At 40.2% G+C, this 17,073-nt stretch overlaps 1 protein-coding gene across 1 annotated transcript in view; it reads right to left on the reverse strand.

The window, feature by feature from the left end:
* The window catches only part of maea (macrophage erythroblast attacher, E3 ubiquitin ligase), a 30,693-nt gene extending 14,093 nt beyond the window's left edge, over positions 1-16,600 (reverse strand). Inside the window, 8 exon segments of the mRNA XM_062039993.1 lie at positions 2,615-2,737; positions 2,831-3,034; positions 6,877-6,927; positions 6,929-6,949; positions 6,951-7,043; positions 7,045-7,062; positions 14,310-14,499; positions 16,394-16,600. Coding sequence (XP_061895977.1) covers positions 2,615-2,737; positions 2,831-3,034; positions 6,877-6,927; positions 6,929-6,949; positions 6,951-7,043; positions 7,045-7,062; positions 14,310-14,378 — 579 coding nt within the window. The 5' untranslated portion in view covers positions 14,379-14,499; positions 16,394-16,600.
* Positions 16,601-17,073: the final 473 nt, after the last annotated feature.

The raw sequence follows: 17,073 nt of genomic DNA on the forward strand, positions 1-17,073 counted from the left end.
CCTTGCTTTGCAACACCCATTCCTGTGGTAAAGACAATCACTGGGATAAAAGTAACGAGTTCTCTATTTGTTGCTGTTTCATTTAATTCTTGTATTTAATCTCTTGATTATTGTATTTCATTTGTCCTTCATGTGTGACTTAAGAGTTCATTTAATTCCATCTTACAAGCCTTCCATCTTAGGTGTAGCTGCCCACATTTGGTGTTTGCAATCCATTAGACCCCAACCCCCCACAATTTTCAAGTGGCTGACTGCACTACGGTTATTTATTTTGTTATTATTTATATTATCTTTATTATTTTTTGGAAAAGGGATTAAAGGGGAACTTCACATTTAGGGGGAATTTGGCCTATTATTCACAATCCTTATGTGAGACAAGAACATATGTTTCTTTTTTTTTTATGATTTCTAAATTGTAAAACGCTAGCAAGAGCTTGTCCACAATGGAGGTAATGGGATTTGCTTTATTTCGCCCATAAAACACTTTAAAACATCCCATTTTTAAATACTTTTATATACATACATTTTATACACATGCCATTACTATATATTAGGGTTGTCCTGATACCAATACTTTGGTACCGGTACCAAAATATATTTAGATATTTTTCGCTACTTTTTCAAATAAAGAGGACCCCAAAAAAAATTCATTTTTGGCTTCATTTAAACAAAAGCATCTTACGATATGTTACACAAATGGTTCTTATTGCACTCAATGAACAATTGAAGAAGATTAAAATAAAAGTTAAAAGGTATTAAACACATTGGGCTTTTTCTTGTTGCACGTAAACAACAATTTACAATTTTTACAAGGATTAGGTTAGGATAGAATAAAAAGCTTTACTGACATTATATTAAATGTTTCATGATTTATGGTTGCCACATTGCTAAAGATAAAACACAAATTGTAGGAATGTTACAAAATTTAGTCATTTTACATGCATTAGTTTGCGCTACGTGGGCAATTTTGACTCCTGTGGTATTTGGCATCAAGCAAACCAGCTGTGTGTGCATCTACATATCTACATGTGCACAACAGAGGATCTAGTTAACTATATTACCTGTCGATCTGACTGTTATTTAATGGTTTAGGTTTTAAGTTCGAAGCAAAGAATGTAATACTATAATCATGCCACTTTTGGTGAGGAATGTTTTAAAGCTGCGCTTGCAGCATGGCGGTTCCGTGTTTAAAGCGTCACCTTGATCAATAGTTTTGAAGCCCGAATACCTACATATTGTGCTTTATGCACCCTCTTTATTATCTTTGTATTTTGCCTCTATTCGCTGTTAGTTTTCTTTACCGGTGTGAGGTTTATGATGAATTATTCATCTAAACAAGAATATATGAACATCCCATTAGTCAGCATCCCAGAGAGAACATTGTACAGTAAGTGATTGTTTTGTTATGTTCGTAGTTTGTATATCTTGTTTAGCACTTAGCAATAGTGCTAGTGTTTCATTAGAGCTTCTGAAACTTGTAGCTCATACACATTACATTCAGGATCAAAAATAGAAGGTTTTGAATCATCATTGGTCCCAATGTAATCTTTGTTGTAGTCTGCTATGATTATTAGTGTTGATGTTATTGCTGAAGGGGAAAACAAACGTGATGAGTCTGTATATTTATACGCCGCTGTATGCCTAAAATGGCCAAAATGCGTAAATATTACATATAATGAATGTGCCTGTTACTACATTACATATACACACACACACACACATATATATATATATATATATATATATATATATATATATATATATATATATATATATATATATATATATATATATATATATATATATATATATATATATATATATATATATATATATATACACACATATATATATATATATATATATATACACACATATATATATATATATATATATACACACATATATATATATATATATATACACACATATATATATATATATATATATATACACATATATATACATATATATATACACATATATATATACATACACATATACATACATACATACATACATACATACATACATACATACATACATACATACATACATACATACATACATACATACATACATACATACATACATACATACATACATACATACATACATACATACATACATACATACATACATACATACATACATACATATATATATATATATATATATATATATATATATATATATATATATATATATATATATACACACACCATGTATAGAAAACATTGGCGGTGTTTGGTTGTTTTTGGTCATGTGGTGACATAGATGATGGTATTTTGAGGGGTATTTATTAAAGTCGGACTAAGTAGGACATCACTGAAGGCCTAGGTGGGAAACGCACAGCCCACCACTGCTTCTTAATGTGGAAAGACGATGACTTTTGATTTCATGTTAGCATTTAAGCTCACGAGCTGGTGCCAGTCACTGTTTGTTTATCAAAGTGCAGTTATCAAAAACAAGTTTTTTAGATCATTTTAATACAAAACGGTAATACTAACTGTCAGGAGTTTTATCGCGGTTGTCATTATTACTGTTTATTGTTACCTACAAGGCTTGAACAATATTTTGCAACTTGTCAAGTTTAAAAGGAAAACAAAGAGACCTTCATCTTGCGAAGGCGGGACTTGTTGTCATGGCACCAAGCTAAGCAGGTGGCGGTCTCCTGCCTCTCCAGGGATTCCTCCACCTCTTTTGCAGTGAGGAACATCTCAATGTTGACAAGATCCTGAAAAAAGGAGGGTAGATATATCCAACAGCTTGTGACGAAGTCGCTTTGTGCTCTCGTGAACAACGCTATAATTGAGCCAGGCGGGGTCACCTCGATGCCGCTCTGTCTGGCCAGCTTGACGGCGGTGTTGTAGTAGCCGCAGCGAAGCAGGTGCTCCACCATCATGCGGTCCATGCGCTTCTTCTTCCACAAGTTGACCGAGGCCGGCTGGTCGCTGCTGTGCTCCTTCAGGTGCTCGATGCGCCGCTTGCACAGCTTGGCGCTCTCGTCCTCTGCTTGGATGGACTCGGCAGCCTGTGGGTGACGCAGAGCGAAAAGACCCGTGAAAGAACATGTGAAAAAAATTGTGAAAACAATGTGTAGGTGGGATCGTAACACCGTGTACGGATGTAATACACCCGCATGTAAGGATGTACATTGTTAAGAGTTTATCAATACAATACCCTATCAATATTCCTTATTAGAGCCGGTATTACCTGTACTCTTATCGGTACTAAATGTAATTTGTGGATATAAAGATGTGAAAAAATAAATTTTATATAGCATTCATATTATATTAGCACAAGAGGTTGAACCCCTCCAACATGATGCAATGTAACATCTCACAAAAGGGAAGCATTTTATCAACATCTGTTTTTATGTTAGTATTAAACAAGTCAACTATGTGTGCAGTGCTAGTTGAAATGCAGTTGTCATTTTCTTGTACAGACCACACAAATCCATCACTCTGTTTTGATTCGTTACAATTATACTGAACTGGAAATATTTATATATGGCATACATGTGCAGAACACTTTCATGATATATCATATAAATCAATTAGCATGTCGTGTGTGTGCATTTTATAACAATAGGAATTGGTATTTGTGTTTATGTTGCACACAAACTTATTTGAGAGACAGACCGGAAACCATATTGACTGTTAACAGTTACCAGTGTATGGTAGCTGTTACATGTGTGTGTAGCAGAGGTGTGGACTCGAGTCACATGACTTGGACTCGAGTCAGACTCGAGTCATGAATTTGATGACTTTAGACTCGACTTGACAAAATGTAAAGAGACTTGCAACTCGACTTAGACTTTAACATCAATGACTTGTGACTTCACTTGGACTTGAGGCTTTTGACTTGACATGACTTGCTACTTTCCCCAAAACCCAAAGCTTAAAAAGTTATTTGGGAGCACTCCGTATCTTTCATTTTATACGTCTGTGTCTATAAGCGTGTGTGCTGCTTGTCAGCCTGTGTGCTGTCAGTACAACAGCCAATCAAATTAGATCTACATTGTTTTCATCACACAGCTCTCATCCAATCCAATTGCAGGACAACCACCGAACATGAGTTGTCAAACAATGCGGCAGTGAGAAACAATTATGCCAAAGTTGGTTTCGTTCGGGTATAAAAACTACGACTTGGTCCACAAAAAACGAATTGCCGTATGCAAATCACGCAGTTCGAATATTACAGACGGAGATGCAACAACTTCCAACTTCGTTCGACATTTGAAGTTGCACAAAGAAGGGTAAGTTTTGAATGTAAGATAACGTTTATTGGCTAAGTAACATGACTTTTATTTGCTGTGTAGTTAAATCAGTGAGGCTGTAAACTCACTGCTAACGTTATAACCATAGACATCTTATAAGGGTACGCAGCATTGGGCGCTACTGCCTACTGGCGCAGACGAGACGCGGAGCCGCCATCTTGGAGTGGTGATCCGCTCCACTCAGTGCAATTCATTTGGCAGGAGCAATGAACTGTCAACAAATTTAATTCATCTTACCTCACTGAATACCACTGATTTTCACGCGTTTTTTTTGTCATACGTGTAGCTATGATAACGGCCACATGTTTTGGCGTTTTTATTATTCATAGTTTGCTTAACAGTAATATAATATTCTTATACGCTATAAGTGACCAGACGTCCGAGATCAAAACTGGGAATATAATCCCAGAGAAGGGGGAAAAAAACGGTCAGCTATTTTTAAGTTGAAGAAACAATATGATTAGATTATATATACATGCGTATATCCTACATAAACAATGTATGAATACATTAGATATCTATATATTTTAGGGACCTATAGACTGTAACTCTGTTGCTGCAGCAGCAGAGAGTTTATTCTGTCTTGACACTTTGTATTGATATTTTGTATTACATTCTTCCCTTAAATGATAATGTTTACAGTGATTGTTTTATATCTATTTTTTATGTATGTCGCTTTGGATAAAAGCGTCTGCCAAATACTTAAACATATATAAACACCTGAAAGTCTTTATATCAGCTAAAACCACCAATCTGTTTCACTGGATTCAGAATAAAACCAAATGCTGTCTTACCCAACAATGTTAGTATTTGAATATTGTTACTTGAAGACTTATTCCTGGTTACAATTATACTGTTAAGAAAGTATTGTCTTATACTTTGCCTAAAATGAGAATGCATCATAATCAGTGGCGGCTGGTGAATTTTGTTTTAGGTGGGGCTGAAAGTTTGTAAACCAAACCCTGTAGGGGGTGTCATCCTCCCCCAGAAGATTTCTTTGTGATTCTCACATACAAATATTGAAGATCTTTGCTCCTTCTCAACTTTGTGGTAATGTTATTTTCATAAAATACAACCAATAGTATGTTAATGTTTGTTTTTGCAAATGTGTTTATTCTGTAAAGGAATGAGTTAAATGTTTAAAATGGTTTTAAACTATTAAAATGACTGGTTAATAGTGCTATTATGAATTGCAATGTCAGCACTATTTTTTTTCCTGCAATTTCAAATGCACTTGTTTTAATAAATAAATACAGCGTTTTAAAAGCATACACAATCTGTGTAAAAATATTAGTCTGTGGTTAAAAGGACTTGAAAGGGACTCGAAAGTCAAAATGCAGGACTTGGGACTTGACTTGAGACTTTCTAGTCTTGACTTTGGACTTGACTCGGGGACTTGCGTGTCTTGACTCGGGACTTGACTCGAGACTTGGGGGCAAAGACTTGAGACTTACTTGTGACTTGCAAAGCAATGACTTTGGTCCCACCTCTGGTGTGTAGTGTGTATTTAATAAATAAAAACACTCAGTGAGCAAATGTAATGCTCGATGGTTCAGTTTGTAGTCAAGAGACAGAATGGACTGAAACACATTTAGGCCAGATGTACTTTAATGACACACAAACACGGCGTAAAGGAGTGACGTCAGACGGCGACCAGGGATCTGTCAGTCACAGAGGATGCTATCTCGCTTCAAAGCAACTTTACGGATTATCATATTAAAGTCAATTTTTCACTTTGAGTGGGATTAATATTGGCCTGTTGATTAATGGATCGCTAGGACGACGGTTGATTCAAACATCGTTAGCAAAGTGTGTTGACCTCAAACTCACAAAGCGTGCTTGACTTTGAGGAACTTTTGAAGAGGAAATAATGTTGTGTTACAAACTTTTGTGTGGTGTTGCTTCCTTATTTGTCATTATTCCAAGATAATTTTATTGTGTAGCAGTGGCAGCTGAACTGAATGTGACAGCGTGTCATAATAACGTCAGTCAGCTGGATAAAAAGTTAGTCCACAATCTAGTGGTTAGGGGTGTCCGCCCTGAGATCGGTAGGTTGAGAGTTCAAACCCCGGCCGAGTCATACCAAAGACTATAAAAATGGGACTCATTACCTCCCTGCTTGGCACTCAGCATCAAGGGTTGGAATTGTGGGTTAAATCACCAAAAATGATTCCTGGGCGCGGCCACCGCTGCTGCCCCACTGCTCCCCTCACCTCCCAGGGGGTGATCAAGGGTGATGGGTCAAATGCAGAGAATAATTTCGCACACACCTAGTGTGTGTGTGTGTGACAAATCATTGGTACTTTTAACTTTACAGTCCTCTTGGACCCCACCTAATTTGGAACTGGTACCCAAAAATATCTGTACTTGGTATACATCCCTACTTGCATGAGCATAAGACGATGACAAAAGGGTATTATGGAAGTACTAAATTCAAATGTTACTCGTAAACATATTTTTACTTAGCTACATTGCTAATAAGTACATCCACAATAATAAACATTGTTAAAAATAATTGTATTCGCCACCAAGCTGGTTAAATCATTTTTCTAAGACAAGACATTTGTGCAGGTGAAACCTAGTATGCGTGTCACCTTTCGTTTCAGGGCGCTGAGTTTCTCCACCACGCCGTCCAGCAGGGACACACACTGAGTCCACCACTGGAAAAGCTGCTGAGCGTCTTTTCCAGCTCGGCGACCACCATGGTCACGTGACTTGTCTCTCTGTCGATGTTCTTCTGGGCCGCTCGGAAGCGTTTGTTTCAGAGTCTCGTAGGGCACCTGCAACACGACAACCAGCAGGGAGGAGATGGAGCTTTATCAGTGTGGTACCGGCAACAGGGAGACAAATATAAGCTTAATTTCCAAGTACCTGAACTTTTTAAAAACATTAATTTCACCCGCTGACTGTAATGCATAACAATTAACCACTGACGCTCATGTTTGGTAATACAAACAAAAATTAAGACCATGAACTGTTCTTATCTAGGTTTTTACATTCATTCTTACTTGAGGAAAACTGAAACCAAGGGAGCTTTGGAAAATGTTTGATATAATTTCGGAAGAATGATGTTAAGAATATGGATTAATTCATCAATAGGTATTTGTATCGGAGATTAGTCAAATAGTAATGTAGGAAACGTGAGATAACAATTAAGGACATGATTTTCTTTTTTCATGGCTTCAGGAACTAAGACCAGATCCTGTCAACGAGCCAACTCCTAGTTCAAAGCAAAAAATGTAGATTTTTCCATTGTTTGGAAAATCATATTATTAGTACAGTATTCTCATTTTTGAAACCAAAAATATTAAAGTCTATGAAAAATATCACTAAACAACCAATATTCCCTCTGAAGAACTAGCATCGTCTGCAACGGACATGATTTTTTTTTTACCGTTTTGTTAGAGTTACAAATATAAATGTTTAGTTTTGAAGACCAAAAAAGATGAGTTTGGATCTTAAAGGGGAGCTATTATCAAAAAACAACTTTTCTCTTACCTATTGGTACCTATTTGTGTGTATTGGGGATTTGCATAAGTCCCCAATATTTGAAATTAAACCATGGAGGCAAACAATCTTGCTTTCATTCATACTCTCTCTCCAAACGAGCTGTTTGGAATTTGCCCCAATTATGACATTTTTACAAAGTGTGACATCAGCATATATCTCACAAAGTGCTTTGCACGAGTCCATTGTAGCCAAAGTTATAATCAATAAGATCCTTCTTTTTCTCTATGCTCTTGTTGTGGGGCAGACTGGCTCGTACATGCACATGCATCCTCCACTGTTGCCATTGCTTATACAAATCAGTGTATTGTTCAAAACTTAGTCCAGTAGACTCCATATGGAAGTGCTAACAACCACAACAAAGATGGCGGGGAGAAGTGGAGGCACGTAAATAAGACCATCTACAAACAACGCATCCTAAAGAGAAGGTCAGAAAGCAGCATATAAAACATAATCTATGCAACATTTTGACCAACGAACCACCGTTACAGGGAAATGTTTTGAATTTAGAAAAAAAAGGGGGGGAACTGAACTTTTAATTTGTCTATCGTTCACAATCATAATGAGACAAGAACACACATTGTAGCCTTTAAAGTCCTCTAGAACAACTTCACAACCCTCAACGTATACATATATATAATGTGTAGTAACAGACCACCGTTCATACCAATTTCTAATATGCCATTTTGATAATTTCAATCATTACCGGAAACTTATTTCCTATAATATTGATCGTGATACATGTAGCATGTCATTCTTCTTATTATAACTACATACACTGTCGAGCTAGCTGTGTACAAACAAAAACGCGAAAAGTGGGACTAATACTTTACAGATACTGTAATATGATTGTTCATGTTTTTCAGTCAGTGCAGATTGGTGTCCTATCGCATCGTGCTTGTGCATTACAAACTCAAAAACCATTCAGCTGCTGATGCAGAAGCTAGTTTACGGCTAATTCTGTAGCATGCTGTCACAAGGCGAGGTGTTACTACGCTAGAAAAAACGGGCGGCATGGCGTAGTGGGTAGGGCGCCCGTGTCAGAAACCTGAGGGTTGCAGGTTCGCTCCCCGCCTCTTACCATGCCGTTGTGTCCTTGGGCAGGACACTTCACCCCTTGCCCCCCGGTGCCCGCTCACACCGGTGAATGAATGTTGAATGAATGATAGGTGGTGGTCGGAGGGGCCGTAGGCGCAAACTGGCAGCCACGCTTCCGTCAGTCTACCCGAGGGCAGCTGTGGCTACGAAAGTAGCTTACCACCACCAGGTGTGAATGAAATGATGGGTTTTTTAACATGTAAAGCGACTTTGGGTACTTAGAAAAGCGCTATATAAATCCCAGGTATTATTATTATTATTAGTACCTAAGTGTTCGCTCTTACAATAACAATGTCGCTACAGCTTGGTTATTATACAGGTTATAGAACATAAATGAAGTATTGTTGGTTGTTTTTTTGGATGCATTTTTTGAGGGTGATCTAGAGGCAGAATGGATTGCTCTCCCAGTAACTGCATCCATCCATCCATGTTCTACCGATTGTCCCTTTTGACGTTGCGGGGGGGCTGGAGCCCATGCCAGCTGCATAGATAATTACAAATTAGAATGCAAAAAAATTAAAAAATCATGTGTTTCTTGTCTTCTAAAAAAAAGTCCAGTTCCCCTTTAAGACTAGTTAATTAGCCAGTAATGTGGAAAACATGTAAGATAACATCCATCCATCCATTTTCTAACGCTTGTCACTTTTGGGGGTGGCGGGGGGTGCTGGAGCCTATCTCAGTTGCATCCGGGCAGAAGGCGGGGTACACCCTGGAAAGTGTAATGTAAAGATAACATTAAGGATGTAATTTTCTCTTTTCATGGCTTTGGGAAACTAAGACCAGATCCTTTCAAAGAGTCAGCTCTCAGTTCAGGCAGCAACTATTGGTTTTCCACTGTATGGAAAATCACATTATTAGTACAGTATGTTCCTTTTTTACATCTAACTATAAACATCTATAAAAATATAACAAAACAACCAATATATACACTACCGTTCAAAAGTTTGGGGTCACCCGAACAATTTTGTGGAATAGCCTTCATTTCTAAGAACAAGAATAGACTGTCGAGTTTCAGATGAAAGTTCTCTTTTTCTGGCCATTTTGAGCGTTTAATTGACCCCACACATGTGATGCTCCAGAAACTCAATCTGCTCAAAGGAAGGTCAGTTTTGTAGCTTCTGTAACGAGCTAAACTGTTTTCAGATGTGTGAACATGATTGCACAAGGGTTTTCTAATCATCAATGAGCCTTCTGAGCCAATGAGCAAACACATTGTACCATTAGAACATTGGAGTGATAGTTGCAGGAAATGGGCCTCTATACACCTATGTAGATATTGCACCAAAAAACAGACATTTGCAGCTAGAATAGTCATTTACCGCATTAGCAATGTATAAAGTGTATTTCTTTAAAGTTAAGACTAGTTTAAAGTTATCTTCATTGAAAAGTACATTGCTTTTCCTTCAAAAATAAGGACATTTCAATGTGACCCCAAACTTTTGAACGGTAGTGTACTCCTAAGAACTAGCGTCATCTGCCACGGACATGTGTCATTTGACTCTTTTTTGTTACTGACAAATTAAATGATTTGAACACCAAAAAAGATGAGGGTGCATCTTTACCTATATTGTCTAGTAGATCAAATAATCATGACTATCAAATGAAATCTGTTAAGTGAATGTTGTCTATCTGTGTTGGCCCTGCGATGAGGTGGCGACTTGTCCAGGGTGTACCCCGCCTTCCGCCCGAATGGAGCTTCCCCCCCGAAATGGACAAGCGGTAGAAAATGGATGGATGGAAGGCCACGAGTAAAAAAATCTATTTCCATAAGGCCTGTGTTTAGACTGAATACTAATCAGCATGTATTGACACCACACAGTTCAAAACACGATTTTTTTCAAATTGATGAGCAACAGTATTTTGTTGCAATGCAGCCTCGCAGTTGTGACGTCATCTTCACTGAAAACATGCAATCTGCACATGTGGACCCCATATAACCCCTCTTGGGGTCACGGGGGGCTGGAGCCTATGCCAGTTGCATAGATTATTGCAAATTAGAATGCAAAAAAAACCTTGTGTTCTTGTCTCCCATAATGATTGTGAGGTATGGGCAAAATTCTAAAATAAAAAAAAAGTCCATTTCCCCTTTAAAACTAGTAAATTAGCCAGTAATGTGGGAAACATGTAAGATAACATTAAGGACGTAATTTTCTCTTTTCATGGCTTTGGGAACTAAGACCAGATCCTTTCAAGGAGCCAGCTCACAGTTCAGGCAGCAAATATTGATTTTCCATTCTATGGAAAATCACAACATTTTCCTTTTTTACATCCAATTATAAAAGTCTATAAAAATATAACAAAACAACCAATATATCCTCCCAAGAACTAGCGTCATCTGCCACAGACATGGGTCATTTGTCTCTTTTTTGTTAGTGACAAATTAAATGATATGAACACTTTATTGTTGAACACCAAAAAAGAGGAGGGTGGATCTTAACATATATTGTATAGTAGATCAAATAATCATGACTATCAAATTAAATCTGTTAAGTGGATGTTGTCTATCTGTGTTGGCCCTGCGATGAGGTGGCAACTTGTCCAGGGTGTACCCCGCCTTCCGCCCGAATGCAGCTTCCACCTTGAAATGGACAAGCGGTAGAAAATGGATGGATGGAAGGAAGGCCACGAGTAAAAAAATCTATTTCCATAAGGCCTGTGTTTACACTGAATACTAATCAGCATGTATTGACACTATCCATCCATCCATCCATTTTCTACCGCTTGTCCCTTTCAGGGCCGCGGGGGGTGCTGGGGCCTATCTCAGCTGCATTCGGGCGGAAGGCGGGGTACACCATACTTGTCAACCCTCCCGATTTTCCCGGGAGAGTCCCGTATTTCAGTGCCCCTCCTGAAAATCTACAGGGGGAACCATTCTCGCGAATTTCTCCCGATTTCCACCCGTACAACAATATTGGGGGCGTGCCTTTAGCGTCCTCTCTCAAAAAGTCTGCCGCAGCTACGATTGGACCTGGATAGCCTCCGGGAAGAAATATGGAGTACCAAGTGCTTGGCAGGGAAGATCTTCCTCAGGAAGCAAAGATTGACCGGTTTTGGGCCATGCTAGGGAGAGATGGAAGATTCCAGACTCTGGTGCATTTGATGAAGGCACTTTTGTGCGTGCCACACAGCAATGCATCATCAGAGAGGGTGTTCAGCATGGTTAGAAAGATAGTGACAGAGAATAGAACGAGGATGGACAATTCAACCCTTAACTCACTCCTTTCCTGCAAATTAAATGTCACAGGTGCTGCCCATACCTATGCTCCTTCAAGGGCTGTGCTACTGGCTGCGAAGCATTGCACCTTCAAATACAACCACGTGTAGAGGTGTTATGTGTGTATATGTGTGTCGCTGCCTTGTGGGTTAGTCTGGGAAGACAAAAGGCTAGGGGAGCACACCCTGAGAGAAAAGAAAGTGCTGGTAGGGGCACCATGGGCGGTCCTCCGACAGACCGGAGCTCCGGCTGCCTCCTGCAGCTGTGAGGAGGTGCCGGTCGTCCTGGGTTTCCCTTGCCACCGGATACAGCAAAGAAGTGACATTGGAGTCTGCGCATCTCCCTCTTCGAAAAAGACCTCAACGGCGGAGTGGGCGGATGATGGTTGCATAGAAGCTCTACAACGGCCACAAAGGCGGAAGAAGGCTGCAGCAAAGATGGGCCCCCAATTGTCTTGGTCTCCATGCTATTGGACCCTGGCCTTCTCTTTGCCAAGGAGAGTGTGGCGGCTGTCTGTGCACCAGTCTCCCCACTTTAAAAGGTTCCACGCACAGGAGGACAATCATACTCGTTTCCAGTGATTGCAGACGACGATGTGTGTAAATAAACTTAACACTGAAATTCAAGTATTTTTTATATATATATATCGATCCATCCATTTTCTACCGCTTGTCCCTTTTTGGGGTCGCTAGAGCCTTTCTCAGCAGCAATTCGGGCGGAAGGCGGGGTACACCCTGGACAAGTCGCCACCTCATCACAGGGCCAACACAGATAGACAACATTCACACTCACACACTAGGGGCCAATTTAGTGTTGCCAATCAACCTATCCCCAGGTGCATGTCTTTGGAGGTGGGAGGAAGCCAGAGTACCCGGAGGGAACCCACACAGTCACGGGGAGAACATGCAAACTCCACACAGAAAGATCCCGAGACCGGTAATGAACTCAGGACTACTCAGGACCTTCATATTGTGAGGCAGATGCACTAACCCCTCTTCCACCGTGAGTGACTGATATATATATATATATATATATATATATATATATATATATATATATATATATATATATATATATATATATATATATATATATATATATTTTACAAACCCCCCAGTGGGTCTTTTGAATGTCTCCCTAATTCTGAGGTCTCAAGGTTGGCAAGTATGGGGTACACCCTGGACAAGTCGCCACCTCACAGTTAAAAATCAAGATTTTTTTCAAATTGATGAGCAACAGTATTTTGTTGCAATGCAGCCTCGCAGTTGTGACGTCATCTTCACTGAAAACATGCAATCTGCAGATGTGGACCCCCCCCCCCACCTCCACCCCATTTTGGTGCCAGTTCTAACCGTGCAGATTTAAAATGGATCCCATCCTCATCATCATCATCCTTTCTTGGCTGCAGCATATACAAAGCCAAGACACTTTTAAAAAACACACACCTTAAAGCCAGACTTTTTAACATGTGGTTATTGTGATGCTTACTCACGAAGAGAGAAGCTCCAGACAAGGGGAAAAAAGGGGGTTAGAGGGGGAAGCGATCCGTGCTGGTTCGTCTATCGGCGGCGGTGTCGCAGCTCGTTATTGTGGGCGAAGGCGGCGAGGCTGCACTCTCATTTTCTCTCGCTGGCCATTTTGTGATGCACTAGAAGACTGGCTGTACCCCCGCAACGCAACTCCCCTGCACCCGCACGCATGTATGCTCGGCTAAGCTATTCTCGCATGTCACTTCGCTGACGTCGCCGAGGGGGGGGGGGGGTGATCGACCGGTGTTCTGGTTCGGCCATCCTTGCAGCAGACTTGTCAAAAAACGATCACAGCGTGACGCCAAAAAGCCAATCAATGATCAACGCAGCTCCCGACCGCCGACAAATAAAGCAACAATCGGCCCGAGTATGCGATGTTAAAACCGACGTGTCGTTTCTTTAAACACAATATAATAAAGCCGTCAATCCTCATCGCGTATCAACCGGGACACATCGACGAGGAATAGTCCACAGGCTGTCCGAGTAAATGGCAACATGTGTGGGGAAGGACAAGCATGTTAATGAACGTGGACGGTTAAGCTAGGTGGGCTAGCGTTAGCCTCCGCTGTCAGGATCCATTTTACAGACAATAACACTTTCCGCCGCCACGTCGCACGTTTCGCCCCGACGCCGAAAAACGACGACCCGCCACTTCGTGTCAGTTGCGGCCGGTGTTTACCTTCAAGGTGGGGTATTCTTGGACTTTGAGAGCCATGGATAGTTGAGATGCTGTCTCCTGCACCGCCATCTTGGTTTGGTGGGGTTTTAAAAAAAGGAGTTGTTTGTGTTTTTTTTTCCTTTTTTTCTGTCATGTCAGCATGGCCTCGCTGCTCACTACCGCCCCCTGCTGGTATGGTGTCAGCATCGACCTGAAACAAAAAAGGTGGTACACATACTGTGAACACACAAAGAACAAACAACATATTGACTTAGAAGCAGAGGTGGGTAGAGTAGCCAGAAATTGTACTCAAGTAAGAGTACTGTTACCTTAGAGATGTATTACTCAATTAAAAGTAAGGAGTAATCACCCAAATATTTACTTGAGTAAAAGTAAAAAGTATGTTGTGAAAAACCTACTCAAGTACTGAGTAACTGATGAGTAACCTGTTCGTTTAATGATGACGGCAACAAATAATGTACAAAAACATAAAAATAGCAATGAGCAAATTTAGAGCCAGGAATATCTCTCATGCAACTAAAACAATAATATATATTAAATAATAATACATTAACATTAAAAAAATTTAAGGCAAATTGAGCCACAATAACTTAACAGCAACATAGGCTCAGTAGGCAGAGATTACAAAGGAAAATAACAAGTTAGCCTTTACGCAAACCATAAACTGATAGGTTTAGGCTGCACCTGGGAACACACTGCACTTCTGATTGGTGTTTCTATGGATGCGTGAGTGCGTGTGCGACTGTGCGTGTGAGTGTGTGTGTCTCTGTCTGTCTATGAGGCTGCACTGCGTTAATAAATGTCCCCACACAATGTACATTTGACAGTGATTCGGAAGCTAACATCAGCCTACGGTGACAGCCAAAATATCTACTAACGTTACTTACCGTGATGTGCTTCCTCAAATTTGACGTTGAGTTCACGTAAGCTTGAGCTTGTTAATCATGTGACTGCCTGGCTCTGTTTGATTGGTGAAACGGAGTCAAACGTCACCAGTGACTGCATCTGATTGGTGAAACGCGGGCATGTGATAGATCCTACTTTGAAGGTCTGTCTGACAAACCAAAACAAACAAAGCGTGCATTAACAGATCGATAAAAATCAGTAGCGAGTAGCGAGCTGAATGTAGATAAATGGAGCGCAGTAAAAGTAGCGTTTCTTCTCTATAAATGTACTCAAGTAAAAGTAAAAGTATGTTGCATTAAAACTACACTTAGAAGTACAATTTATCCCAAAAGTTACTCAAGTAGATGTAACGGAGTAAATGTAGCGCGTTACTACCCACCTCTGCTTAGAAGACATGTTTTTCAAGTTATTATATATAATTGCATTCACACATGCTTTTCTACCATGAATTGATTAACATGGACTTAAACAAGTTGAAAAACTTATTCGGGTGTTACCATTTAGTGGTCAATTGTAGGAATGTGTACTGTACATTTTCTTACTGTTTTATATTTGACAATATTCTGTGGGCCAACAAAAATCGAGCTGTGGGCCATTTTGTGGCCCCCGGGCCTCACTCTGGACACCCCGTTATAGATCCTTATTGCCTGCAACAGTCATGATAAACCCCAGGGGTCACTTACAGTACTATGATATGATATGATATGTCAGGTGCTTGCTCATGTGCTCAGTTAATTATCTTTAATGTATGAGAGCTGTGATCCTACACCTGCTCTTTTTGTAAAGTGCCTTATGATAACTTCTGTTCTGATTCGGGACTATATTTAAAAAAATATTATATACGAGTACTTTGTCATATTTCCTGGTCAGCCTGTTGATTAATTCAAGCAATTCTGCCACTTAGCTGGAGGCTTGTGTATCGCTCAAGCATGATTAAAAACACTAATATAGTGGAACCTCAATGCACAAACTTAATTGGTTCTTGAACAGGGTTCATAAATTGAAAAGTTTGTAGAGTGAAACAAATTTCTCCATTTTAACTGTTACGGTACAGGGGGGAAGCAAGGATATTGTTTTAGCTCTATTTATTTTTATAAACAATAAGAAAGGAAGTGTGAAACTAATCCAAATGTGTGTGGTGTGCGACTATGTTTTTGTGATTAGCTATTGAGTGTTACCGGCAGTGTTGAGTGAGGGGCGGAAGCCCAAGGGGGCAAGGCAGGTTCGGAAGTCCGTGAGCAGGGGTGAGGTCAAGGGCAGGAGCGAGGCGTCAGAGTCTGTGTCCAGGCGGGAGGTCGAGATCCAAAAAGGGGCAGCCAGGGAATCAGGGGAATACAGGGAGACGAGAAACAGCTCGTGACGCTGGAACGGAGGAATGCTGTTGGAAGGCGACAAGGGACACGAGACAAATGAACATGGAGGGGAGAAACACAGAGAGAGAGAGTGTGCATAGAACTTGATAAGTCGGCTTACTGTACTGGAACAGGTCGCTACGTTCTGGCCCGGAACGCAGGTTTGCACTGGCTTAACAAGCCCAGGAAGCTCATCAGCGACAGGTGTGTAGAGTGCTGATTGATTGCCGCTTGCTGCAGCCGGAGTGGCACGCGCCGGCGCACGCTTGGAGGTGCGCTCAGCGCAGCGCACAGATGACTGCGCACTGGAGTGCGCCCGAGCCGTGACAATAACATTGTAAAAACAAATAATGGGTTCCAGTCTCGACAAAAGTCATTATTTTAGTTAGGGATGTCCGATAATGGCTTTTTGCCGATATCCGATATTCCGATATTGTCCAACTCTTTAATTACCGATACCGATATCAACCGATACCGATATCAACCGATATATGCAGTCGTGGAAT

Source organism: Entelurus aequoreus, linkage group LG28 (genome assembly GCF_033978785.1).
Source record: "Entelurus aequoreus isolate RoL-2023_Sb linkage group LG28, RoL_Eaeq_v1.1, whole genome shotgun sequence".
Classification (NCBI taxonomy): domain Eukaryota; kingdom Metazoa; phylum Chordata; class Actinopteri; order Syngnathiformes; family Syngnathidae; genus Entelurus; species Entelurus aequoreus.